General features: G+C 46.1%; 1 protein-coding gene across 2 annotated transcripts in view; it reads right to left on the bottom strand.

The window, feature by feature from the left end:
* The window catches only part of MST1 (macrophage stimulating 1), a 35,831-nt gene that overhangs the window by 7,081 nt on the left and 1,338 nt on the right, over nt 1-27,412 (bottom strand). Inside the window, exons 2-16 of one of the 2 annotated variants that reach the window (XM_082265364.1) lie at nt 26,502-26,640; nt 25,322-25,434; nt 24,584-24,698; nt 22,361-22,497; nt 21,681-21,801; nt 19,391-19,509; nt 17,864-18,032; nt 14,280-14,410; nt 13,246-13,345; nt 11,920-12,044; nt 11,800-11,832; nt 9,902-10,016; nt 9,740-9,817; nt 9,510-9,656; nt 2,992-3,098 (exon numbers count right to left, since the gene is read on the bottom strand). In XM_082265364.1, the coding sequence (XP_082121490.1) occupies nt 2,992-3,098; nt 9,510-9,656; nt 9,740-9,817; nt 9,902-10,016; nt 11,800-11,832; nt 11,920-12,044; nt 13,246-13,345; nt 14,280-14,410; nt 17,864-18,032; nt 19,391-19,509; nt 21,681-21,801; nt 22,361-22,497; nt 24,584-24,698; nt 25,322-25,434; nt 26,502-26,640 (1,749 nt within the window). The remainder of the gene's footprint in view (nt 1-2,991; nt 3,099-9,509; nt 9,657-9,739; nt 9,818-9,901; nt 10,017-11,799; nt 11,833-11,919; nt 12,045-13,245; nt 13,346-14,279; nt 14,411-17,863; nt 18,033-19,390; nt 19,510-21,680; nt 21,802-22,360; nt 22,498-24,583; nt 24,699-25,321; nt 25,435-26,501; nt 26,641-27,412) is intronic. The other variant, XM_082265365.1, reaches the window with a different exon arrangement.

Below are 27,412 nucleotides of genomic sequence, written 5' to 3'. Positions count from 1 at the left end.
CTGGAAGGCGGAGAGCTCCCACAATGAATGGAGGGGGTCTCTATTTTAGGGAAACTCCAATCTAGGCAATTTGCATGTTTTTTCTCAGAGCTGCGCTTTGGCAACCAGGAAACCTGCCAATTGGTATAGACCGCTCTCAACCTCCATTAAAGCACAGCTTGAACAAGAACAGTCCTGATACAAGCAGAGATGCTTTGAAGGTTGGAGGTCAGTCTGGAGGAGTGGGCTTTCCTAGACAGGCTGTATTTGCCTACAGACAGCCCTAGGTAACCCACATGTGAAGCTGAGCCTCTATGACTAAAAACTGAATTCCAATAAATGAAAGGGGTGGGGCGGAAAGAGCTAGATGAGGCTGGATGTCCTTCAGACAGTAATTGAGATGGGCTCCGACTTGCTCAAGCTTGTAATGCATATTGTGAGAAGCTCACAGTCTGCAGTGAAATCAGAGGAAGCAACTTCAGTACGGGTGAGGAGACGGTGTTCTGCTGAAAACTCCAACTTGCCAAAATCTCCAACCATGTCACTTCCAGTGACTCTAAAGCAGGAATAATTGGAGATTGATGAGTTGCCATTTTCACAGACCATCGGCAGCCAATACACTCCAGTACACGACCAGTTGCCGCTTTTCACAGAACACCGGGTAAGGTGTAAAAAAAGTTGTCACCGCCTTGGAGGCAGCCATGTTGTTGGTTAGTTGCTAACAATGTCCACGCATTATAGAGTGTTCTGGAGTGTATAGGCTGCCGGCGGTCTGTGAAAACAGCAACTCATCCAAATTTCCAATTATTCCTGCTGTAAAGTCACCAGAAGTGACGTGATTGGAGATTTTGGTGATCTGGAGTTTTCGTCAGAACACCGATACAACGGTGCAAGACTGAAGGGAAGGCTGCAGTGAGGATTTATATTTTGGGAGTAAAAAAACTGAATTTTTTTTATCTTTTTATTAACATTTGCTCAAAGTTCCGCATAAACCACTTGCCGACCGCCCCATGCAGATTTACTGCGGCAGGGCAGCTCGGCTGCGCATAGTCACGTAGATCTACGTGATTATATGCACGCGGTCCCGGCAGCATGCATGAGCCACGCTCCCGCTGTGATTAGACACAGCGGGAGCCAGACCACGGGAGGAGCGGCGCAATAGCCGCCACCCCCCTGCGATCTTCAGGGAAACTGACGGGAGAGCCAACTGCCTATGTAAACAGAACAGGCGGCTCTCCTGTCACACAGGCACAGTGGGATCGTGTGTCTCAGCTAAGCAGAAACACCGATCTCTGTGTGCCTGTCACAGAGCCCCCCCCCCCCCCGACAGTTAGCAAGCACAATTTAGGACCCCCCCCAGTATTAACCCCTTCCCTGTCAGTGTCATTTATACAGTAACAGTGCATATTATTTAGCACTGATCACTGTATTGGTGTCATATCCCATAGTTTGTAAATGCTATAACTTTTGCGCAAGCCAATTAATATATGCTTTTTGGGATTTCTTTAACCAAAAATATGTAGCAGAATACAAATTGGCCTAAACTGATAAAAAAAAAAAAATTAGATTTTTAAAAAAATTTCTTTATGGAGAATGTTTTATAGCAGAAAGTAAAAAAATATTTATTTTTTTTTCTAAATTGTCGCTCTATTTTGGTTTAACCACTTGCCGACCGCTCACATGGAGCGTACTGCGGCAAAGTGGCTCGTTCCCGTCCAGCGACGTAGACCTACGTCGCTGGACTCCTCCCCCTGTAGGCGGCGCGTGAGGCGCGCTCCCGCTGTTTTCATTCACAGCGGGAGTCGGGCCAGGGGAGTAGCAGCGGCGATCGCCGCTGCTCTGCCCTGATCGTCGGGGAATCGAGTGAGGAGATCCGCCCGCCTGTGTAAACAGAGCGGGCGGATCTCCATAGTGACAGGGACTGACAGATCGGAGTGTTCAGCATAGCTGAACATGCGATCTGTCCTTCTGTCACTCAGTCACCTCCCCCCACACACATCAGTAAGCACCAGGCATACATTAACCCCTCCCTCTCCAATAAAATTAACCCCTTCACTGCCAGTGTCATTTTTACAGTAACAGTGCATATGTATAGCACTGATTACTGCAGTAATGTCACTGATACCCCCAAAAGTGTCAAAAATGTCAGTCAAGGGTCCAATCTGTCCGCCGAAATGTCGCAGTCCTGTAAAAAAAAAAAAAAAAAAAAAAAAAAAAAAATTCGCAGATCACCGCCATTACGCGTTAAAAAAAAAAAACACCAAAAATGACAGAAATCTTTCCCTTTGTTAGTAAACGCAATAACTTTTGCGTAAACCAATCAAAATACGCTTATTGCGATTTTTTTTACCAAACATAGGTAGCAGAAAACAAATTGGCCAAAAATTAAAAAAAAAAATTGATTTTTACATTTTTTTGGGGGGGAATTTCATATAAAAAAAAAAAAAGTGTTAAAAATATTGTTATTTTTTCAAAATAAATGCTTTTTTTTTTGTTTATAGCGCAAAAAGTAAAAATCGCACAGGTGATCAAATACCACCAAAAGAAAGCTCTGTTTGTGGGAAAAAAAGGACGTAAATTTCTTTTGGGTACGGCGTCGCACGACCGCGCAATTGTCAGTTAAAGTTGCACAGCGCCAAATCGCAAAAAGTGGCCTGGACGGAAGACAGCAAAATCCTCCGGTGGTCAAGTGGTTAAACAGCAAAATCTAAAAACTGCAGAGGTGATCAAATACCACCAAAAGAAAGCTCTATTTGTGGGGTGGGGGAAGGACATGAATTGTATTTGGGTACAGCGTCGCATAACCGCGCAATTGTTAAAGCAACGCAGTGCCAAATCGCAAAAACATGGCCTGGTCATTAAGAGGGTAAAACCTTTCCGGGGCTGAAGTGGTTAAATAAATTCACGGATTTATATGAATAAATTCTCATCAACCTCAAACGGACAATGAATGTTAAAGTTCACAGAAACCCCAGAGGGGACTTTGTACAATGACAGGACAATGTGACTCACCTTGTGTGTCCCCCCAGCCTGCAATCTCACACTTGGTTTCAGGAGGAACAATATATCGCTCTGGCGGGAGACAGATCAGAGCCACCCGGGAGTTGAGGGTAACCGGTCTACAGAGAGACAAGGGAGATCAGATTAGAAAGACTGCAGCCTCACTACATAGGGATAGCATCACTGAGTAATCAATTATCACCCCCGTGACCTCAGTGTGGACTAATCTTAGGCTGCACTACTTCGTGGGTCACTACCTTGACCAAGTAGGCAGCCACTGGAATTAGAATTCCTGAACTTTTCCCTTCACGTAGAAAACTACTGCCATCAAATATCTCAGGGTTCACATCATGTCTGGAAAGTTCTGCCAAAGGACAAGTAGGTAACTGCAGGGAAGCCCATGTCCCTTGAACCTCCCAAGGAAGAGGTGCGTTTGTGCGCGCTAATTTGGCGCATAGGCGCAGGGATGCGCATGCGCACAAAAATGTGCGCGGCGCATCTTGTGACAGTTTAGGCGCCAAACGGGCTATTTAAGCATGATCTGCTCCTAGGATCAGTGCTGTTTCGTCTACAGCGTTCTGTGATTGTCCTGTTCCCGGTTACCTGCATCTGCTCCCGAAATACTGACCCGGCTTGCCTCTGACTATTCCTGCATCGAACCCAGTCTGTTCCTTGACCATTCTCCAGTCTCCCCGCCTGCACCTGACCCAATCGCTCTGTGTATGACCCGGCTTGTCTGACTCTATCTTCCAGTTCCCCTTGAAGCTTACAAGTTGCTGCATTGGCCCATCTGCTACCGGGACATCTGTCGCCTTCTGGTGCGCTACTCTGCCAGCAGTTCTGCAGCCTGCACGTCTACCGGCACTCGTGCGACTCTGCACTCTTGCGCCTCCTGTTTACTCTATCAGGGGCTCGGAGTCAGAGGTGTAAGAGAGGCCTTCCTCCGCACATTCAGGCTCTACCCACCAGGTACGTGACATATCACGTCACAATACCATTCTCTGTATGAAGCAAACTTTAAATCTCTTGTTGGGTCTATCAGATCTGTTTTAACCAAATGGAGACACTACAGAATCTCTTGGCTGGGTCATATAGTATCAGTTAAAATTACGATTTTGCCCAAGATTCTGTATTGTTTCCTGACTCTACTGGTACCCATTCCCCTGGTGCAGGTTCCAAAACTTCAGGCAGATCTTCTGAAACAATAAAACATAGGATCGCTCAGAGGGCGAAATGCGCAGGGCCGTGACCCGGCGGGAGCACAGGATAAGGTTGTCTCTCATACCGCCATAGGATTCTGTGGATGTTCGCACCAGGGATCTGTTCTCTCTTCTTTCCAGTGAGGGCCATAGCCTCATGGGCTACCCTCCCAGGGTGTAACCACTGGACTGAAATAGATAAACTTTGTCTAGCCCCGTCTCCCCCGAAAAAAAACCTATTGTGGAATACTGATGTGGACATACCTTCTGCCTCTCTTTTGCACAATACTTGGCAACAGTTATAACAAGCACAACCCCTCCAACCTGAAGCTTCTTTACCGACAGCCTTCCTTTACAATCCTAAGTTGCCGGACAGTCTTACTCATCACATGATTTACCCATGGCTGAAGGATCCTCTTTCACTATGGCCACCTAGTGAACCCTGTAACATGTATGCTACTTTCCTTTGAGGAACTCCGAAAGAAGCATGATCTGCCCAGTGGAGCTTTTTTTTTTGTCTATCTTTCGCACCTAACCTTCTGTTTTCCAAATTGTCTACATTTGAGCACTTAATCCTTTCTGGCCTGTCGCAAAAAGGCTTCGTCTCGGATATACACTCACTGGCCACTTTATTAGTTACACCTTGCTAGTATCGGGTTGGACCTCCTTTTGCGTTTAGAACTTCCTTCATTCTTCGTGGCATAGATTCAACAAGGTTTTGGAAACATTCCTAAGAGATTTTGGTCCATATTGACCAGTGGCGGATGGTGCTCAAAATTTTTTTGGGGGGGCGCAAACAGAAAAAAAAAAATCGAATAGGCATTGCTTTGCGGCAAAAAACGCGGCAAAAAAAATTGCATGACTTTTGAGGTCACAAAAGGTTGAAAGGGGCCTTCAGTAATCAAAGTATAGTGTGCCCCCATCAATGCAGAGTTACTACAGCATGCCCCCATTCAATGCAGTGACCAGCATGCCCTCCCATCAATGCAGTGACCAGCTTGCCGTGCCCCCATCAATGCAGAGACCAGCTTGCCGTGCCCCCATCAATGCAGAGACCAGCTTGCCGTGCCCCCATCAATGCAGAGACCAGCTTGCCATTAAGCTCCATGCATCCAGCGCCCTGCATGCAGATTAGGGGGCAGGATGCATGGATGGGGGGGCGGCGCCCCTGCGCCCTCAATACACCGGCCGCCACTGATATTGACATGATAGCATCACTTAGTTGCTGCATATTTGTCGGCTGCACATCCCAAAGGTGCTCTGTTGGATGAGATGTGGCGAGTGTGGAGGCCATTGGAGGACAGTGACCTCATTGTCATGGTGAAGAAACCAGTGGTGAGACGATTTGAGTTTTATGACATGCTGCATTATCCTGCTGGAAGGAGCCATCAGAAGATGGGGACACTGTAGTCATAAAGGGATGGACATGGTCAGCAACAATACTCAGGTATGCTGTGGCGTTTAATCAATGCTCAAACTGGTACTAAGGTGCCCAAAGTGAACCAAGAAAATATCCCCCAACACCATTACACCACCAGCCTGAACCGGTGATACAAGGCAGGATGGATCCATGCTTTCATGTTGTTCACGCAGAATTCTGACCCTACCATCCGAATGTTGCAGCTTAAATCGAGACTTAGACCAGGCAACGTTTTTCCAATCTTCTATTGTCCAGTTTTGTTGAGCCTGTGTGCATTGTATCCTCAGTTTCCTGTTTTTAGCTGACAGGAGTGGCACTGGGAGTGGTCTTTTACTGCTGTAGCCCATCTGCTTCAAGGTTGGATGTGTTGTGTGTTCAGAGATGGTATTCTGCATACCTTGGGTGTAACGAGTGGTTATTTGAGTTACTGTTGCCTTTCTATCATCTGGAACCAGTCTGCCCATTTTCCTCTGACATCAACAAGGCATTTTCCTCCACACAACTGCTGCTCACTGGATATTTTCTCTTTTTCAAATTATTCTCTGTAAACCCGAGAGATGGTTGTGCGTGAAAATCCCAGCAGATCAGCAGTTTCTGAAATACTCAGACCAGCCCGTCTGCCACCAACAACCACGCCACATTCAAAGTCACTTAAATCCCCCTTTCCTCCTCCTTCTGATGCTCGGTGTAAACTTCAGCAATGTGTCTTTACCACATCCAGACGATTAAATGCATTGAGTTGCTGTCGTGCTATTGGCTGATCAGCAATTTGTGTTACCAAGCAATTGAACAGGTGTACCTAATAAAGTGGCCGGTGAGTGTATATAAACGATTAACACACGTACAATATGAACTCTCAGGAGAATCAGTTATATGCTGAAATGGGAGCAGGCTCTTCGGGAAGAGCTCTCCACTGAACAGTGACGGATCATATGGTCCCGGGCAGCCAAAAGCTCTATTTGTACTCTTTACAAGGAAAATACATACAAAGTGCTATTTTTTTGGTACATGATCCCTACCCGCCTACATGCCATATACCCATCGGTTTCAGATCATTGCTGGGAGGTGTCATAGAGACCGTGGCACTTTGCTTCATATCTAGTGGCAATGCCCTTCTTTGCAAGCATACTGGCGCTGGGTCCAAAATCTCCTCCACCGGATATTCAATGTAGATATTCCCTTCCACCCAAAAATGTTGGGGGGGGGGGGGGGGGAGAGTAGCCCTAAAATACCTAGATTAGCCAAGAAACTGACCAGTCACATCTTAAATGGCAGCCACTCTATGCTAGCATCAAAGATGAAGATATTTTGGAGTCCCCAATGGCACGTCTGACTGATAAGGTAGACCGTCACCGTGCAGTTTGGGAACCCTGGCATCTCAGAGGATCCTCCAATGAGCTCCTAAAGACCATTTTCCACTTATGGTCTTGACTTTCTCTATACCCAGGAGTGACAAGCTCTGTCTAATCTCCCTTAACTTCGTTTTCTCTTTTTTCCTTTCATTGCTACTTTTGGTGGTACGGTACGGTTCGGTTCAGTACGGTACGGTACGGTTCGGAACGGTAAACCTTGCGTTTCCACTGCCAATAGTACCCTTTTATGATAGGCGTGGTGTAGCAGGAAAGCTGTGATCGATGATTTTTTGTTAACCAATCAAAGTTCTGCAGAGTGTAGCTCCACCCTGTTGGTACGGTACTAATGTGCCTGATACCCCAACAAAAGGGTCCAAAAAAAGTGGTACGGTACGATTCACAATGGAAATGGCAAAAATTGCGTACCGAACCGAACTGCTCAGTGGAAACGAGCCATTTCTGTATTTCTTCTATAAGAAACTAGTTGGCATCTTATCTAGTTCTTTGGGTATGAAGTTATTAGGAATGATTTTTTTTTCAGGAAGCGACTACAATATTTTTTATATAACTAGTTTTATTTTTTTTTTCTGTAGTTTATGCACTATATTGTAGCTGACCTTAGCTGCAGATTTGAGGGCTTCATTCGTTATCTAAGTGAAATAATGTATGTACTCCATAATGGATTGCTAGTGGATTCTTTCAAGATTTCCCGGGGCTGCTTGTTCTCCTTTTTGTATTGAAAAAAATACAAAAAATATTTAATAAAAAAGTGTCAATCATAAAAAAAACACACAAGCACACACAAATTCCTGAACTGCAGATGTGTTTGTCAAGGGGGAAACATTATGTTGTAAAGCCAGGGATAGGGGTGACAATTGCACCTCCCATATTCTTATTCTGATGAGTTTCCTTTAAAATGCTAATTGGAAGAAAAAAAAAAAACTCCATTCCAGTAAGAAAAAAATAAAAAGGTGTAATAAAAACAGTGCAATATATTTCTCACCCACCCCCCTCCCGGTGGGGTGTTGGCTATGACTGGTGTCCTTGCCCCAGGCGGCTCAGTGTTCAAATCAAGCATCTCCGACTGCCCAACTGAATCGCCCCATGCTGTGACATTGCAGTATAAGGAACCCCGCAGAGCAGAACGTTGTTATTCTGCCTCTTACAATTGCTACAATTAGTTCTGCTGTAGGAATTCTCAGCACATGAAGTTTCAGACCCAATGAAAATGAGAGAGAGTTCTCATTGCCCCAAGGTAGATACCAAAACGTCTAGTACACAAAAGTTTCAACTAGGAACCCCAACCCAACATAACTAGGAAGCCAAAGCCAACAATTATCCCCACTAGGAAACCCAAAGCCAACACTCAACCTAACCAGGTACCCCACCTCCAGTACTAAACTACAAATCCCAACCAAACAATGTAAAAATTAACAAGCAAAAAATTGGGGGAGCAAACCCTGAACATGTATATCTAAAGCCGGTGCAGCTATGGACCAAGCAACATGTATATTAAAAAAGAATAGCGCAACCATGCAAAAGAAATGACTATCAAATATGGAGACAATCCATAAATAAAAATGGGGATTTAGTTCCACCATATGGCCATATCGTGCTCAAGCCCACCACTGCGTCAAAGTACCCCATTATCGGTGGGTCCTACACTATCCATAAAAAAGGGGTGAATCCAGCCTCTCTTACCCTTGGAGACAACACTCCTTGCTGGGAAGGTGTGCTAATGCACTGCAGGGGACTCCTCCTATATCTACTTGATAGAGGACACCAATAGAGTACAGGTGTGTGTGGGGGATGGGATGCTCAACCTCATAAGTCTGGTCAGACCGAATACATAATAAACAAGCAAAAAATTGGGGGAGCAAACCCTGAACATGTATATCTAAAGCCGGTGCAGCTATGGACCAAGCAACATGTATATTAAAAAAGAATAGCGCAACCATGCAAAAGAAATTACTATCAAATATGGAGACAATCCATAAATAAAAATGGGGATTTAGTTCCACCATTTTTATTTATGGATTGTCTCCATATTTGATAGTCATTTCTGCACCGGCTTTAGATATACATGTTCAGGGTTTGCTCCCCCAATTTTTTGCTTGTTTATTATGTATTCGGTCTGACCAGACTTATGAGGTTGAGCATCCCATCCCCCACACACACCTGTACTCTATTGGTGTCCTCTATCAAGTAGATATAGGAGGAGTCCCCTGCAGTGCATTAGCACACCTTCCCAGCAAGGAGTGTTGTCTCCAAGGGTAAGAGAGGCTGGATTCACCCCTTTTTTATGGATAGTGTAGGACCCACCGATAATGGGGTACTTTGACGCAGTGGTGGGCTTGAGCACGATATGGCCATATGGTGGAACTAAATCCCCAATGTAAAAATTAACCCCAAAGTTATAATCTGAGAACAGACATTTATGTTTGTGCCAGAGTCAACATGCCCCAAGTAACTAGTGTATAAAGAAAATGCCTGAGCCCAATATGGACAACATAAGATAAACGTCTGAGCCACAAAGACAAGCACTATACTTTTTCTCACCTCTCTAGTTTCAGCAACACCAGGCTCGAGCCGGTGGGTCCACACATGATCTTACTGATCGGTACAGACTGTTTATCTGGGTCATTGGGTCCTGGTTTGACATAGAGCGTTCCCACCATAGCGTGATATCCGGAAAGATCAGCGTAACTGCAGGGGAGAGAGATAAATGAGCACTGGACAGTATACAGCCTACAATACACTTCTGTTGTACTTGTTCTGCAACTTCTTACCATGAAGAAAAACACTGCTGAGTGCTGATCACCCAATTTTCCTTCACCAAGGACCCCCCACAGAAATGGTTTCCTTGTCTGGATGGAGGTAAAGGAAAAAAACATAAAAAACGCCAATCTCAGTGACCAGGAACTGGGTGGCTTTTTTCAATTTCCCCTCACCTGTTACGTAGGCTCACGGTCCAGGGTGAGTTTCCCGGCAAACCACCAACTATCCGGGCTTTCTTGGTGGGAGAATTTTCAACTCTTTTGCCACACGAATCAAAAGCTATACTCTCTGCAGGGACACAAAGACCACCCCACCAATCACACACATTCGTCTTGTCCAGGTTAAAAATAAAAACGTAGGTTGGGAGATGCCCAGTATATCCATCCAAAGAATAATCTAAACAGTCCAAATCTCAATGAATAATAGTTATGGTGGAGCTGGATCAAATAATGACTGGTGAATGGTGATGGTTGTAGCAGATTCATTTTGGGGGTCAGGGCTTCAACTAAGGCGGCTCTCAAAGAAGAATGGACCTATTGGAGAAAGCCCTTCAAACCTGGAGGACATTGAAGTGTAGGAAAACCAAATGCAAAAAGGTCTTGAGACGAGGATGTTAAGAGTTTCGTTCTTTAATTCACCCAAATGTCCATTAAACATACTAACAAATTTTGTGGTCAAGGCCCCCTTCTTCAGATACGGGGTTAGCATAATAATAGCACTGCCCCCTTGAGGGCTGCTGAATTCTTCACCTTTCGGATCTCCCTGGGTTACCATTAGCAACTGCATGCAGAAACTTAACACTTTACTTTCCGGCTCAGTCAATGAACAGTCTAGGGGTTTTGGTTGTTTTTGTTGCTTTATTATAAATAGGGATGAGAGAAGGGAAGAGTGGGATACTCCGACTTGAACTATTCACAGTAAACAAGGACTCCTATCTGAAGATACAGCCAAGCTGCTGATTCACCTTGCCACTTAGATGAATTTAGGATTAAGTATCTGTGTAGATGACTTGTTAGGAAGAATTATCTTTGGGGTACACACCTAGCACCCCCTTTCTCTCAACACTGCTGACATCCGTCTTTTGACTACTCTACACTGGGGTGGCCCTCCTCAGGTCAGGCCCCTAGACACGATCCCCTTTACTCACGATACTGTTTTTAGAGAGTCTCTAACCCTCCATTCAGCTCTCATGGACCTCTTGGTTCAGCTCCTTCCTTCTGGTCCCCAGGCCGACTGCCTGTGACTGGGGCTGCATCAAAGCCTGTGTACCCATTAGTCAGATTTCCTCCCCTGTCCAATATGCCTCCCTATTGGACCAGTGTGAAACTTTCCCTAGACCAGATGAATCACACACTGAGCACCATGAGCAGACCTAACTCACAGATCCTGCTCCCTGTTAAGCAGAAAGTAATATAGAATTTGCCTGCTGCTCCTCTGATAGGCAGACAGAGCCAAAACTATACTCTCTCACTCTACATACACATATAGATTTTTTATATAATATATATCTATCACACACATATATTATATATACACACATAAATACATATATATATATATATATATATATATATATATATATATATATATATATATATATATATATATATATATATATATATATATATATATATATATATATATATATATATATATATATATATACATATATATACATACATACACATACATACACACACACACACACACACACACACACACACTATGTGCCAATTGGAGGACTACTGCAAAATCTGCACAAACCCTGAATAAGGGTGCACTTTAAGACCCCCAAAACATGTTTGAAATATTTTATACAGTTTTACGTAATAAAAAATGAGGTCAAATCTCTAAACCTCCCATCTGTAAACCTTACGCCGCCGTCCTGAGGTCAGTGTTTGGCCAATAGGGGGAAATGGCTGGGATCTCCTCTACACGCAGCCACCTCCGCAAATACAAACATTTGGAGAGGGAATTTATTTTTGGTTACATGTAATACATACAAACAAGGTGGGTTTTCCTGCCTCTATCGGGAATTTCTAAGCCTATTGAGTACATAGGAAGGTCTTACCTGCTTCTTTTAGATTGATGGCAGGCCCCTCATCTGTCAGAGAAAAATCAAGACAGTTACTAAGCAGATCGTCACAGCGACTGGTATTACCAGCATGGCCGCCCTGTGCGTGACTCTTACCGCAAGGTTTGATGGCGCAGTAATCAAAGGGCGTTTTAGGGTCCTTGGTGTAACACCAGGGACCATGACTGTCACCATCTGGATTCCGGCAATAGTTTTCCTGCAGAGTCCCTCCAAAGTTAGACCTGGATGCAGGAAACAAAGTCTCAGAGTTCATCATATCAGATTTTCTTTTTTACAAATCCATTACCTATTACAGAATCTGCCTTTTAACCACTTGCCGTCTGCTCACGTTGAGCCTACTGCGGCAAAGTGGTTCGTTATCGTCTCCCCTCTCTCAGCGGCGCGCGCGCGGCGCCGGAGGCTCGCTCCCGCTGTATTCAGTCACAGCGGGAGTCGGGCCAGGGGAGGAGCAGCGGCGATCGCCGCTGCTCTTCCCCGATCGTCGGGGAATCGAGTGCGGAGATCCGCCCGCCTGTGTAAACACAAGCGGGCGGATCTCTAAAGTGACAGGCAGGGTCAGATTGCAGGGTTCAGCATAGTTGAACCCTCGATCTGTCCTTGTGTCACTCAGTCACCTCCCCCCCACACGTTAGTAAGCACCAGGCATACATTAACCCCTCCCTCTCCAATAAAATTAGCCCCTTCCCTGCCAGTGTCATTTTTACAGTAACAGTGCATATATATAGCACTGATTACTGCAGAAATGTCACTGGTACCCCCAAAAGTGTCAAAAATGTCAGTCAAGGGTCCGATCTGTCCGCCGCAATGTCGCAGTCCCGCAAAAAAAAAAAAAATAAAAAAAAAAAATTGCAGATCGCTGCCATTACGCGTTTAAAAAAAAAAAAAAAAAAACACCAAAAATGACAGAAATCTTTCCTTTTGTTAGTAAACGCAAAAACTTTTGCGCAAACCAATCAAAATACGCTTATTGTGATTTTTTTTACCAAACATATGTAGAATAAAACAAATTGGCCAAAAATTTAAAATAAATTTGATTTTTACATTTTTTTGGGGGGGAATTTCATATAAAAAAAATGTGAAAAATATTGTTATTTTTTCAAAATAAACGCTATTTTTTTTGTTTATAGCGCAAAAAGTAAAAAATTCGCACAGGTGATCAAATACCACCAAAAGAAAGCTCTGTTTGTGGGAAAAAAAAAAAGGACGTAAATTTCGTTTGGGTACGGCGTCGCACGACCGCGCAATTGTCCGTTAAAGTCGCACAGTGCCGAATCGCAAAAAGTGGCCTGGACGTAAGACAGCAAAATCCTCCGGTGGTAAAGTGGTTAGATAATTCATTGTGGACTGTTCTAAGGTGCTTCCAATATTTAGACTGCTGACTTTTTCTCCTGCCTAGACTGACATTTACAACGTTGTACATACTGAATATCATTGGCTTGCTCACTCCAGTTGCGGCACGGAAGCCCCTTTCTGGTCCTGCTGGCAGGTCCGTCGTAGGTTTCCCCGTTCCCATGGTAGCAGCCTGTATATAAAGAGGAAATGGGAGGACGAAAGATCTGTGACCATCAGATACAACTTGAGGTTCAGTCTCATCACAGCTCACACTTTGACAGAGAAGCTTCCCAATGTTAGAATACTGAGGCCTAAAAACATATTGTAATGGTGGCAACACCGATATGATCATACAACCAACTTATCCTTGATTAAAATATTCATCAATACCTAAATCGATCACAAATCTCTAGATGTATGGCCATCCTTAGAATGAAGAGGGCAACCGATGTGATCCAAACCCCTTTTGACTTAAAGCGATACTAAACACACACTGTATAATTGACATTGTCCCAGCTCTTCTTTCTGTATATGGATGATGGCGCTGCAATTATCAGCTTTACTGCTATAGGGCGGCAGCTTTATACTATAAAATATATATATATACACACACACACACACACATTTACATACATACATACATATATACACATATACACATATACAACCATAGTGCCCCTCAACCTTCCATAGTGGTCCACAGTGCCCCCTTTCCCCCAAAGTGCCACTGCCGTCTGCAGAGCCCTTCATGGTGCCCCAAACCTCCAATAATGTCCCACAGTGTCCCCTCAACCTCCAACAGTGCTCCCAAGCCCCCTCCAGAAACCTTGTCCCCTACAGGGCCACCAAGTTTGCTGTAAAAATCCCCAACCGCTATCCACCCCTCAACGACACAAGCCCAATACATATTTTGCAATTCTAAACTTTTATTGCGTGATTACATCCTTTATTCTTTGGGCACAGAAGGTTTTGGAAAAATTTTCGAGGCCCTGGTTTCATAAAAGGCTGAGAACCACTGGTCTAGATGTTTATATGATTAAGCTGGTTACCAGTTTTTTTTTTCCCTCTAGCTCTAAACTCAGGAGAACCTGGGAGCCCCAACCAATAATTCTAATAGTTCTCACCAGGGTCTGTGACGTCATCCGGGCACCGTTTGATCTGGTAGCAGTAAGCGACTCTTATGTTGGGGTTGGTGGTGAAACACCATGGAGCTTCTGAACCATCAGGATTGCGGCAGTAGTTTTCCTCCAAGGCTCTGAAAACAATCATCAGAAAATGTATATTATGGCAGAACATGCTAAGCATGGCCAACCCCAAAGTCCATCACTTGGTCTCCTACATCCATTGAAAGGTTCAGTACTTCTACAGTGCTCCATACGGGACCTGGTCCGGTACACACACACACTAATATATATATATATATATATATATATATATATATATATATATATATATATATATATATATATATATATATACACATACATATACATACACACACAAAAGGTTGGTGAGCAGCACAACAGCAATGGTTTGTTGAGGTCGTGTGCAAAGCAATCAAGCCATCCCACAGGCTATATATATATATATATATATATATATATATATATATATATAAGAAAAAGTCCACAGGGATTGCTGCACAATTCTTTCTTTATTGGAAAGATATCCAAAGTACATACCAGTACAATATCATAGTATTTCAATCGTAACGTTTCGGACTCAAAGGTTAACATCCTTCCTCATACAGAAAAACATCTGTAAGATGTATTTCTGTATGAGGAAAGACGTTAACCTTTGAGTCTGAAATGTTACGATTGAAATACTATGATATTTCAAATCGTAACTAGTCTACTGGGATATTCACGCACAACCATATCCAGTAAGCGGCAGTTGTGTGTATGAAAATGCCTTGTTGATGGCAGAGATCAGAGAGGAATGGGCAGACTGGTTGGAGGTGATAGAAAGGCAACAGTAACTCAAATAACCACTCGTTACACCCAAGGTATGCAGAATACCATCTCTGAATGCAAAACACATCCAATTTTGAAGCAGATGGGCTACAGCAGCAGAAGAGCACACCGGGTGCCACTCCTGTCAGTTAAGAACGGAAAACCGAGGCTACAATTCGCACATAATCACCAAAATTGGACAATAGAAGCTTGGAAAAACGTTGCCTGGTCTGATGAGTCTCGATTTTAGCTGAGACATTCAGATGGGAGGGTCAGAATTTGGCGTAAACAACATGAAAGTATGGATCCATCCTGCCTTGTATTGCCAGTTCAGTCTGGTGGTGGTGGTGTAATGGTGTGTGTGTGTGTGTGTGTGTGTGTGTGTAGGGATAACGGTTCAGGCTGGTGGTGTAATGGTGTGGGGGAGGGGGGGGGGGATAATGGTTCAGGCTTGTGGTGGTGGTGTAATGGTGTGGGGGAGGGGGGATAATGGTTCAGTCTAGTGGTGGTGGTGGTGTAATGGTGTGGGGGAGGGGGGGATAATGGTTCATGCTTGCGGTGCTGGTGTAATGGTGTGGGGGAGGGGGGGATAATGGTTCAGGCTTGTGGTGGTGGTGTAATGGTGTGGGGGAGGGGGGATAATGGTTCAGTCTAGTGGTGGTGGTGTAATGGTGTGGGGGAGGGGGGGGATAATGGTTCATGCTTGCGGTGGTGGTGTAATGGTGTGGGGGAGGGGGGGGGGGATAATGGTTCAGGCTTGTGGTGGTGGTGTAATGGTGTGGGGGAAGGGGGGATAATGATTTAGGCTTGTGGTGGTGGTGGTGGTGTAATGGTGTGGGGGGAAGGGGGGATAATGGTTCAGGCTTGTGGGGGGAGGGGGGATAATGGTTCAGGCTTGTGGTGGTGGTGTAATGGTGTGGGGGAAGGGGGGATAATGGTTTAGGCTTGTGGTGGTGGTGGTGTAATGGTGTGGGGGAAGGGGGGATAATGGTTCAGGCTTGTGGGGGGAGGGGGGATAATGGTTCAGGCTTGTGGTGGTGGTGTAATGGTGTAGGGGAAGGGGGGGGTAATGGTTCAGGCTTGTGGTGGTGGTGGTGTAAAGGTGTGGGGGAGGGGGGATAATGGTTCAGTCTGGTGGTGGTGTAATGGTGTGGGGATAAAGGTTCAGGCTTGTGGTGGTGGTGCAATGGTGTGGGGGATAGTTCCTTGCCACATTTTGGGCCCCTTAGTACCGACTGAGCATTGTTTAAACACCACGGCCTATCCGAGTATTTTTGCTGACCATGTCCATCCCTTTATGACTACAGTGTCCCCATCTTCTGATGGCTCCTTCCAGCAGGATAATGCACCATGTCACAAAGCTCCAATCATCTCACCACTGGTTTCTTCACCGTGACAATGAGGTCACTGTCCTCCAATGGCCTCCACACTCACCACATCTCATCCAATAGAGCACCTTTGGGATGTGGTGGAACGGGAGATTGGCATCCTGGATGTGCAGCCGACAAATCTGCAGCAACTGCGTGATGCGATCATGTCACTGTGACGAACGCCCATTTGCTGGAACGTTCGCCACAGGCTACTGGAGGAGTGTGGAGGCCAGCCTCCTGCCCACGGACTATGGCCCTGGCTTGTAGGGGAGTGCACCTCTGTGTGGGGGTATATGCTGGGGGACAATGGGAGTAGTGTTGCTTTGGACTCAAATCCATGTCACCCCAAGATACGGACTCAGACTGGGATCAATGTTACAGGCCTAAAGCTGAGAGACTAAACAGATGCTAATGACATAAGACTCAGCTTTGGTATACTGGGGGGATGTGAATTGACAGTTCTAATAAGGTGTGTTGAAATTGGAGACGGGCAGTCAGAGCTTATGTCTCCTGCTTTCATCAGTTTAGAGGTTAAGTGTGTTCACACTTCTAGGAATGCGTATTCGGTTATGTTTTGGGTTTGTGGTTTGTTGAATTAATTATGGTAATGTTGCAGTCTCATTCACCTGTGTCTGTCCAGATGGCCAGGTATGTTAATTATGTTCTGTATCCAATACATTTGCATGATGTAATCAAGCTCCTAAAACTGGATATATATTGGAAGTTGAGTTGGTGAATAAAGTGTCATTTGTTTTAACCTTCATCAAGCTGGAGGCTGATGTTTGGGGGGGAATTGAGGGGCCAGGTCTGCATCACTGGAGATTCTGGGGACCTAAGACAGAAATATGTGGTCCAAGTATTGGGGATCTGTTACAGTCACTATGGACCAAAATCTCTGAGGAATGTTTCCAACACCTTGTAGAATCTATGCCACAAAGAATGAAGGCAAAAGGGGGTCCAACCCGCTACTAGCAAGGTGTACCTAATATAGTGGCCGTAAGTGAATATCTGAGACTAAGCATTTTTGTGAAAGGCCAGAAAGGATTAAGAGCCGGTTCACACTATTACGACTTGGTCAGCCTGACAAGTTGCGCACCGTCGGGTCCATTGAGTAGTACAGGACCTGTTCTAATAGGAGCGACACAAGTCGCTCCGACTTAGAAAAATGTTCCTGTACTACTTCGGGGCGACCTGGAGGCGACTTGCATAGACATTCATTTTATTAAGTCCGTGCAAGTCGCGCCGAAGTCGCGGTGCACGCGACTTCACAGGTCACCACCTAGGTCGGAGCGACCTAATGTGAACGGGGGCGAAGTGCTCATATGGGGAAAATTTGGAAAACAGAGATAGAGATATTGCTGCTTTTGGACTCGTCTAGATACTCACTTGCAGGGGTATTTCTCCGGGTTGAAGCGGTGTTTGTGTGGAGTCTGGGAGTCCCAGCGCTGGCAGGGGATTCCCGAGGTGGTTGTGGAGGCCTTTCCTCGGTAGCCCTCTCCTCTTCCCGTGAAACAATTGCTGGCTATTGGTAAATTCTGTATCCGCTGCTTCTCTACTTAAAACAAGAGATGGAAAAGGATAGAAGAAAGACAACATCAATATCTGCATTCATCAATCCCCAAATTCTGATATAAAAATGTGCAAAGAAACAAAAAAAACAGTTTCAAGTAGGAACTTATTTGTAGAGAGACCAAAAATCTTCTGACGTAAGACAGTTAGGTTGAACAATGTATAGAGCTGCTAAATTCCAGCACTTGATGGAAACAGAGAATGCTACACACAGGACAACCTAGGAAACCTTAAGGCTCCTTTCACACACTCCATCCGATGGAGTCCGTTTTATCTCAGCGGGGGATCGATCCGCCGATCCCCCACTGAGCAGGAGGATGACAGCTGTGTCTCTGCGATGTGTGCGGAGACACAGCTGTCAGTTCCCCATGCATCTCTATGGGGGAAAATCGGATCTTGTGCTGTTTATTTGTTTCTTTTGGGGGGGGGGGAATTTGTGCTTGGGGGGAAATTTGAGGGGGTAGAGGATTTGTGCTAGGAGGGGAAATTTTGGAGAGTATTTGTGATAGGATGGGGGGGGGGGGAAATCAGGAAATTGTGCTTGGAGGGAAATATGAGGGGGGGGGGGTAGAGGATTTGTGCTAGGAGGGGAATTTTAGAGAGTATTTGATAGGATGGGGGAATGGAGGGGGGGGATTTGTGCTGTTTTTTTCCGTTTCTTTTGGGGGGGGGGGGTTGTGCTTGGAGGAAAATGTGAGTGGGTAGAGGATTTGTGCTAGGAGGGGAAGTTTTGGAGAGTATTCGTGATAGGATGGGGGAATGGTGGGGGGGGGGGAGAATTTGTGATAGGATGGGGGAATGGTGGGAGGGGGGGGGGGAGAAGGAATTTGTGCTGGTTTTTTTGTTTCTTTTGGGGGAAGGGGGGATTTGTGCTTGGAGGGAAATTTGAGGGGGTAGAGGATTTGTGCTAGGAGGGGACATTTTGGAGAGTATTTGTAATATGATGGGGGAATGGGGGGGGGGGGATGGAGAAGGAATTTGTGCTGTTTTTTTTTTTTTTTTTTGGGGGGGGGTTGTGCTTGGAGGAAAATGTGAGTGGGTAGAGGATTTTTGCTAGGAAGGGGACATTTTTCTGCTGGGGGCATATGTGGAGTGAGATGATTTGAGCTAAGCATGCAGATTGGAGCTCTGTTTTTTATTTGTGGGGGGAGGGAGGTTTGCTATCACATAATGCTCATGGATGACCTTGTCCCGGCACTGGGTATTGGTATTGTGCCAGTGATTTTTCCTTCAGCAGATACCAAGGGGGATATTTTGGTATTTTTGAGGTCAGAATCAGAATATTTAGTATAAGAAAGTGAACACATAATAGATCCTCCACACTTCTGCACCAACCAAACGTACTGCACTTTGTGATCTCGCAGTACTCCCTCTCCACTTTGGGGTCAGTGGTATAGCACCAGGGTCTCTCTGAACTGTCGGGATTACGGCAATAATTATCATCCAGGTGTTTGTCGGGATACCTGCAGATGGGGACAATGACATTAAATCACATAGGAAAGGATAGAAAAACAATCACCACAATTAAAATGGAGCAGCAACAAAACCAATTCATAATATTTACAATTTAGGTAAAAGTAATAAATCAAATGTAACAATAATACAATACTATTCAAGAGAGCAAGAGTAATGAAAATGTAAAAAAGTAACAATAATATCCAGGAAACGGGCCAGAGAAGGAATGAGAACTTAAAAAGTGTTACTAAGCCAAGGACCCTGTCACTATATCTGCTCTCCCCAGGACTCTGCATTCACTATATCTGCTCTCCCCAGGAGCCTGCATTCACTATATCTGCTCTCCCCAGGAGCCTGCATTCACTATATCTGCTCTCCCCAGGAGCCTGCATTCACTATATCTGCTCTCCCCAGGAGCCTGCATTCACTATATCTGTTCTCCCCAGGAGCCTGCATTCACTATATCTGCTCTCCCCAGGAGCCTGCATTCACTATATCTGCTCTGCCCAGGAGCCTGCATTCACTATATCTGTTCTCCCCAGGAGCCTGCATTCACTATATCTGCTCTCCCCAGGAGCCTGCATTCACTATATCTGCTCTGCCCAGGAGCCTGCATTCACTATATCTGCTCTGCCCAGGAGCCTGCATTCACTATATCTGCTCTCCCCAGGAGCCTGCATTCACTATATCTGTTCTCCCCAGGAGCCTGCATTCACTATATCTGCTCTCCCCAGGAGCCTGCATTCACTATATCTGCTCTGCCCAGGAGCCTGCATTCACTATATCTGTTCTCCCCAGGAGCCTGCATTCACTATATCTGCTCTCCCCAGGACTCTGCATTCACTATATCTGCTCTCCCCAGGAGCCTGCAGTCACTATATATGCTCTCCCCAGGAGCCTGCAGTCACTATATCTGCTCTCCCCAGGAGCCTGCAGTCACTATATCTGCTCTCCCCAGGAGCCTGCAGTCACTATATCTGCTCTCCCCAGGAGCCTGCAGTCACTATATCTGCTCTCCCACAATACACAGAACATGGAAATGCAATCATTTTAGTAAATATAAACTGCTAAATACCTTTTCTCATCAGCAGTTAATAGCAGTCTAGTGACTTATATCAGTGTCTGGTTAAATCTTGTAGGAGTTTTCATTCTCCTCTGACTGTCCTATGAGGCTGCAGGACCCCTGACCCTCTGTCTGGACAGTGCCGATTGGCCCTGTGCCCATTACATGCACCCTCCCAAGAATAAAAAACTCTCTAGCAATAGACACCAAACTGAGCATGTGCAGAGTGCCTTTAAGGTTCTTTTCAATCAGGAGATGGATTGGGGGCAGTGGAAGGGGAGGATCAGAGAAGACGCTCAAACAGCCTTTTTACACAATGTAGAGGATTAACCCCTTAGGTTCCACAGTGAGTACAACAAGCATGTTTTACTGCATATACAGACTGATTTCACTGTTGTGGGTTTACTAACACTTTAAAAAAGTAACAATATCTAGAAAAACGATCAATAGTGGAAGGACCACACGAGCAGACTGATCAGGTCCGCCTGTCAGTTTTTCAGGTGGACCAGATCGGATCCTCCAGTCTCCCCTATGGAGCGGCAGGTGTCAATGAATATGTGCCCACTGACACCTACCGACATCCAATCCTATCTGTTTAAGACAGCAGATGGGTGAATGTGTTCCCCATCCGTCTGACGGATCAGATCAGATGGCAGTCGGGTGTAAAACGGACAGGCGGTCCCTTTACATTCAACCACCCATAGAGGAGAGCAGGCTGTATCAGTGTCTGCTCGGCATAAGCAGACGGGACACGGACCCATCATCCACCTGCTCAGCAGACAGATTCCCCGCTGAGCAGCCAGACTTTAAACTGAGGCTGCCCTGTGTATAAGGGCCTAAGAATGAAATACAATAAATGTAGATATAATATTCAGAAAATAGCTCAGAGATGGAATGAGAAGGTAAGAAAGGAACATCGTAACAGAATGGAGCAAGCCACTGACGCCACCATGACCTCCTATGGCCGGCTCAGTTTGGATTTACACTTTTCTGTGCGTTATAGAAAGTAAAAGGATCCAATGGGTTCAGGGACATCCATCACAGTTATTACATGGTGGAGCACAGGGTGGAAAAGTGGTAACGATGCCAAATGTCCCATAACCCTCCTTATCTTACTTGTCTGGGTTATACGGATGGGAATGAGGGCTCTGAAGATCCCACCGCTGACATTCTCTCCCCGACTCCGTCCGGTCCAGCGATCCGCGGTAATCTTCCCCGTTACAGTTCAGGCAGACGGCTGTGAAATACAAGATGGTGTCAGGTAGGAGTGCTCATAAGATTCTTATGTGGCACAAACCATCATGTTTAGGAAAGCATTACCTCTGACACCGTTACCAAAACGACTTCTATAGGCTGATCCCCCACTTTACTCCACACCTCAATGGCTCTCCCCCTCCTTGCACCCCCACCCGCTCTAGCCCTCCTCGCACTGTCTTACCCCCCACCCACTATATTTTTCTGATGTGATCTTATCTTGAATAAAGTTTTTTAGACTGCTTTTGCAAGATCCTTGATGTGCTGGCGAATATGTATCTACTTGTAACTAATCCAGTTGCCAACTGGTGATCGCTTCAGCACCCAGTACACACGAGCCTACAAACCAGGAAGGTGTGCGATAGGAATATGAACTATACTTTACCCCCCACCCACTCTCGCCCTCCCTACACCCTAAAAACGCTCTCACCCTCCCCACACCCGCTCTTGCCCTCCCCACTCCCTCACCCGCTCTCACCCCCACCCATGCCCGCGCTTGCCCTCCTCACACCAACACCCACTCTCGCCCTCCCCACTCTCACCATCTTCACACTTCTTGATTCCACAGGACTGGTATCTCACATTCTTGTCGGTAGTATAACACCAGGGGCCCTTGGCATCCTTGTCCGGGTTCCGGCAAAAGTTCTCCTCCAGCCCATTCTGAGCATTGGGAGAGTATCTGCACAATAATGAATGTCCAATCAGAGATAGATAGGTTCGATCAGGGGTGTCCAGCTGTTGCGAAACTACACATCCCATGAGGCATTGTAAATCTCTGACATTCACAGACATAACTAAGCATGATGGGAATTGTAGTTCCTGAACAGCTGGAGGGCCATAGTTTGGACACCCCTGGGTTAGATAAACACTGCTCAAAAAAAATTAAAGGAACACTTAATATTTTAATCAGAGTATAGCATCAAGTCAGTTAATCTCCTGGGATATTGATGTGGTCAGTTAAGTAGCAGAGGGGATTGGTAATCAGTTTCAGCTGCTTTAGTGTTAATGAAATTAACAACAGGTGCACTAGATGGGCAACAATGAGACAACCTCTAAAAACAAGAATGGTTTTACAGGTGGGGGGGGGGGGGTCACTGAAATATTTAGGATAGGATGAGGCGATACCTGGACCCTATAGAGGTTGCACATGCAGTCCAACTCCTCCAGGACGGCACATCAATACGTCCCATTGCCAGAAGGTTTGCTGTGTCTCCCAGCACAGTCTCAAGAGCATGGAGGAGATTCTAGTAGACAGGCAGTTACTCTAGGAGAGGTGAACAGGGCTGTAGAAGGTCCTTAACCCATCAGCAGGACCGGTATCTGCTCCTTTGTGCAAGGAGGAACAGGATGAGCACTGCCAGAGCCCTACAAAATGACCTCCAGCAGGCCACTGGTGTGAATGTCTCTGACCAAACAATCAGAAACAGACTTCATGAGGGTGGCCTGAGGGCCCCGACATCCTCTAATGGGCCCTGTGCTCACTGCCCAGCACCATGGAGCTCGATTGCCATTGAACACCAGAATTGGGAGGTCCACCATTGGCGCCCTGTGCTTTTCACAGATGAGAGCAGGTTCACCCTGAGCACATGTGACAGACGGGAAAGGATCTGGAGAAGCCGTGGAAAACGTTATGCTGCCTGTAACATCGTTCAGCATGACCGGTTTGGTGGTGGGTCAGTGATGGTCTGGGGAGGCGTATCATATAATATGCATGCATACACACACAGCATCTCATTAAAGTAAGTACACCCCTCACATTTTTGTAAATATTCTATCTTTTCATGTGACAACACTGAAGAAATGACACTTTGCTACAATGTAAAGTAGTGAGTGTACAGCTTGTATAACAGTGTCAATTTACTGTCCCCTCAAAATAACAACACACAGCCATTAATGTCTAAACCGCTGGCAACAAAAGGGAGTACACTCCATGATGTCATCATGGAGGAGAAGAAGACTCCAGTGGCAACCTGTGAAGCTCAGGTGAACTCCATGCCCAAGAGGGTTAAGGCAGTGCTGGAAAATAATGGTGGCCACACAAAATATTGACACTTTGGGCCCAATTTGGACATTGTCACTTAGGGGTGTACTCACTTTTGTTGCCAGCGGTTTAGACATTAATGGCTGTGTTGAGTTATTTTGAGGAGACAGCAAATTTACACTGTTATACAAGCTGTACACTCACTACTTTACATTGTAGCAAAGTGTCATTTCTTCAGTGTTGTCACATGAAAAGATATAATGAAATATTTACAAAAATGTGAGGGGTGTACTCACTTTTGTAAGATTCTGTATATACATATACACACACTTATTACCCACCAATGATTGGGGGGGGGGGAGCCACGCAGAAACAAGGGGTGAGCGGGGAACCCTACACAAAGGGGGAGGAGCCAGAGCAGGGGGAAAGCTGTACATTGAAGGGAGAAGCAAGATATACATGGGGAGGAGTCACAGAGGGGAGGGGGTGCAATATAAAGGGGGCAAAGCATCATATAGGGAGGAATAAAAAGGCACATAAAAGCTGCATACTTAGGGGAGAGGGCTGTGTGTGTAATATTATATATATATATATATCTCCACACAATGAAGTTGCACACCAAAGGGAGGAGCTAGATATAGGAAGAGGAGGAATCGCACACAGAGGGGAGGGGGGAGATATACGGTGAAGGAGCCACACAGAGGGAGGAACGAGAGCCACAAAGAAGCTGCACCCAGAGGGGAGGGGTGACCTCTCCAGACACCGGAGTAGAACTGTAACTCACTTGTGGTCATGCGGAAATTTCTGTCTCCAGTGTTGGCAGATTTTCCCTTTCACCGTCTGGGAGGTCATTCCACGATATGTTGACCCATCCCCCACCACACATTCTCGAACATAATCTGGACAAATGAATACACAAAAGTTTATAGTACTGAAAAAAAAAAGAGTCACACCTGAATATAATCTTTAGTACAAATGGTAATAGAGGACCACCAGAAATGGGTCATAAAACCCTGCAGTATAAGCGAACTCCCTCTCCTAAAGACAGGAAGGTAGGCAACTCTCTATAAAAGTAGGCAAACGGCATCCCCTACCCATGGCAGGAGGCAAGCGGCACCCTCTACCCACCGCAGGAGGCAAGCGGCACCCCCTTACCCACCGCAGGAGGCAAGCGGCACCCCCTACCCACCGCAGGAGGCAAGCGGCACCCCCTTACCCACCGCAGGAGGCAATCGGCACCCCCTTACCCACCGCAGGAGGCAAGCGGCACCCCCTTACCCACCGCAGGAGGCAAGCGGCACCCTCTACCCACCACAGGAGGTAAGCGGCACCCCCTTACCCACCGCAGGAGGCAAGCGGCACCCCCTTACCCACCACAGGAGGTAAATGGCACCTCCTAACCACCGCTGGAGGCAAAACAGTACCCGGCACCCCCTACCCACCGCAGGAAGCAAAAAATGACACCCCCTATCCACTGCTGGAGGCAAGCAGCACCCCCCACCCAGCATAGGCAGTAAGTTACCCTTTTTCTGGTAGACATCATAGTTGACATTCTTGGCCATGGTGACGAGGAGGGAATTCTGCGTCCACGGCAGCAGGCGACAGCTGAGAGTCCTCAAGTTGTAATCAAATGACCTGCAACATTAGGGAATTAAATTACTATGAAATATCAGACCCAGCCTGGGGTCTTCTTCCAGGAACTTGTGACTCCTAATGGATGCTCAAGGATTATATCACCCACAGTCCAAGCAAATAATGATAAGAGCAATATACAAAGATGTCCAGCAAACCCAGGAAAATTCCTAGATCCTAAAGTCTGCCAGCCTGGAGACCAGAAGGAAATCTGGGTACACAGGACAGAATATATGGAAGCTGTGAGTGGTCATTAGTTGATGACACAAGACTTTATTTCTACACACTTTGCATGCCTTTCCTATACCCTGACAGACTGGGTGGCGGGTATAGTGGGAACCTACCTGTATTCCCTATACACGGACACACCAAGGGTACAGCAGGCACCTCCCTGCACCCAGTACCTATCTGCATCTCATCTTCCCAAACAGTAACAGAATAAGGGTATAGCAGGCACCTACCTACACCCCCTTGGCATATATTGACAGATTGGGTGTGCATAACCCTCTTGCTATATTCTGACAGAAAGGGGGGTACAGTGGGCATCTGCCTGCCGCCCCCCCCCTACTTATTTCCAATAATTGACAGACTTGGAGGGATACAGTTGGCATCTACCTGCTGCCCCCCCCCCCATTTCCAATAACTGACAGACTGGGGGGTATACAGTTGGCATCTACCTGCCGCCCCCCCCCATTTCCAATAACTGACAGACTGGGGGGTACAGTGGGAACCAACCTGCACCTAGCACCCCCTTCCCATACATGAACAGGATAGGAATACAACAGCCACCTACCTGCACCCAGCACCCCCCTTGCAATACCTTGACAGACTGGGGAGTATTAGGATGCCCCCACCTGCACCCCATTTCTACACACTGGAATACTGGAGGTTAAAGGCGGCACCTAAACTCTCCAAGCACCATCTTCTCCTGCACCAAAAAAATGGAGGTACAGTGGTCACCTATCGGCATCCAGCACCAACCTCTCATACACTAAGAGAATGGGTGTTCTAGGCACACTCTGCACCCTCTTCCTATACACGGATAAAATGGGGGTACAGTGGGCACCTACCTGCAGTCCAGCAAATCAGAACATTTCTTGGCACACACATGAACGTCTCCTTTCATCTCCTCCTTCACATTTTCCTCGTTGAGATGCACCAGCTCGGTGGCTTTGGAACGCTGATAATCATTGAGAGAACTCCGCTGAGCTGTAAGACAGACACAGAGAACCCCAGATGAGAGAAGGGGGGGGGGGGGGGGGAAGAGACAAAAACCCAAACCAAAAATTTCCAGAACCTTTTTATAGCAACCACCCCGGTTCTTAATGGATCTAGACAGGAAATAGCTGCAAAGAGGCCGCAGAAGATTTTCAACCCTTACAGTTACCAGCCACTTTATTAGGTACACCTTGCTAGTACCGGGTTGGACCCCCTTTTGCCTTCATTCTTGGTGGCATAGATACAACAAGGTGTTGGAAACATTCCTCAGAGATTTTGCTCCATAGTGACATGATAACATCACACGGTTGCTGCAGATTTGTTGGCTGCACATCCATGATGCCAATCTCCCATTCCACCACATCCCAAAGGTGCTCTATTAGATGAGATGTGGGGAGTGTGGAGGCCATTGGAGGACAGTGACCTCATTGTCATGGTGAAGAAACCAGTGGTGAGATGATTGGAGCTTTGTGACATGGTGCATTATCCTGCTGGAAGGAGCCATCAGAAGATGGGGACACTGTAGTCATAAAGGGATGGACATGGTCAGCAACAATACTCAGGTAGGCCGTGGGGTTTAAACAATGCTCAATTTGTACTAAGGGGTCCAAAGTGTGCCAAGAAAATATCCCCCACACCATTACACCCCCACCACCAGCCTGAACTGTTACCCCCCCCCTCCCCCACACCATTACATCACCACCACCGGCAGCCTGAACCGGTGATACAAGGCAGGATGGATCCATACTTTCATGTTGTTTAC

The sequence above is a fragment of the Pelophylax lessonae genome (genome assembly GCF_965119305.1).
Source record: "Pelophylax lessonae genome assembly, chromosome: 8".
NCBI lineage: Eukaryota > Metazoa > Chordata > Amphibia > Anura > Ranidae > Pelophylax > Pelophylax lessonae.
This window is presented reverse-complemented; position numbering and strand designations above follow the sequence as displayed.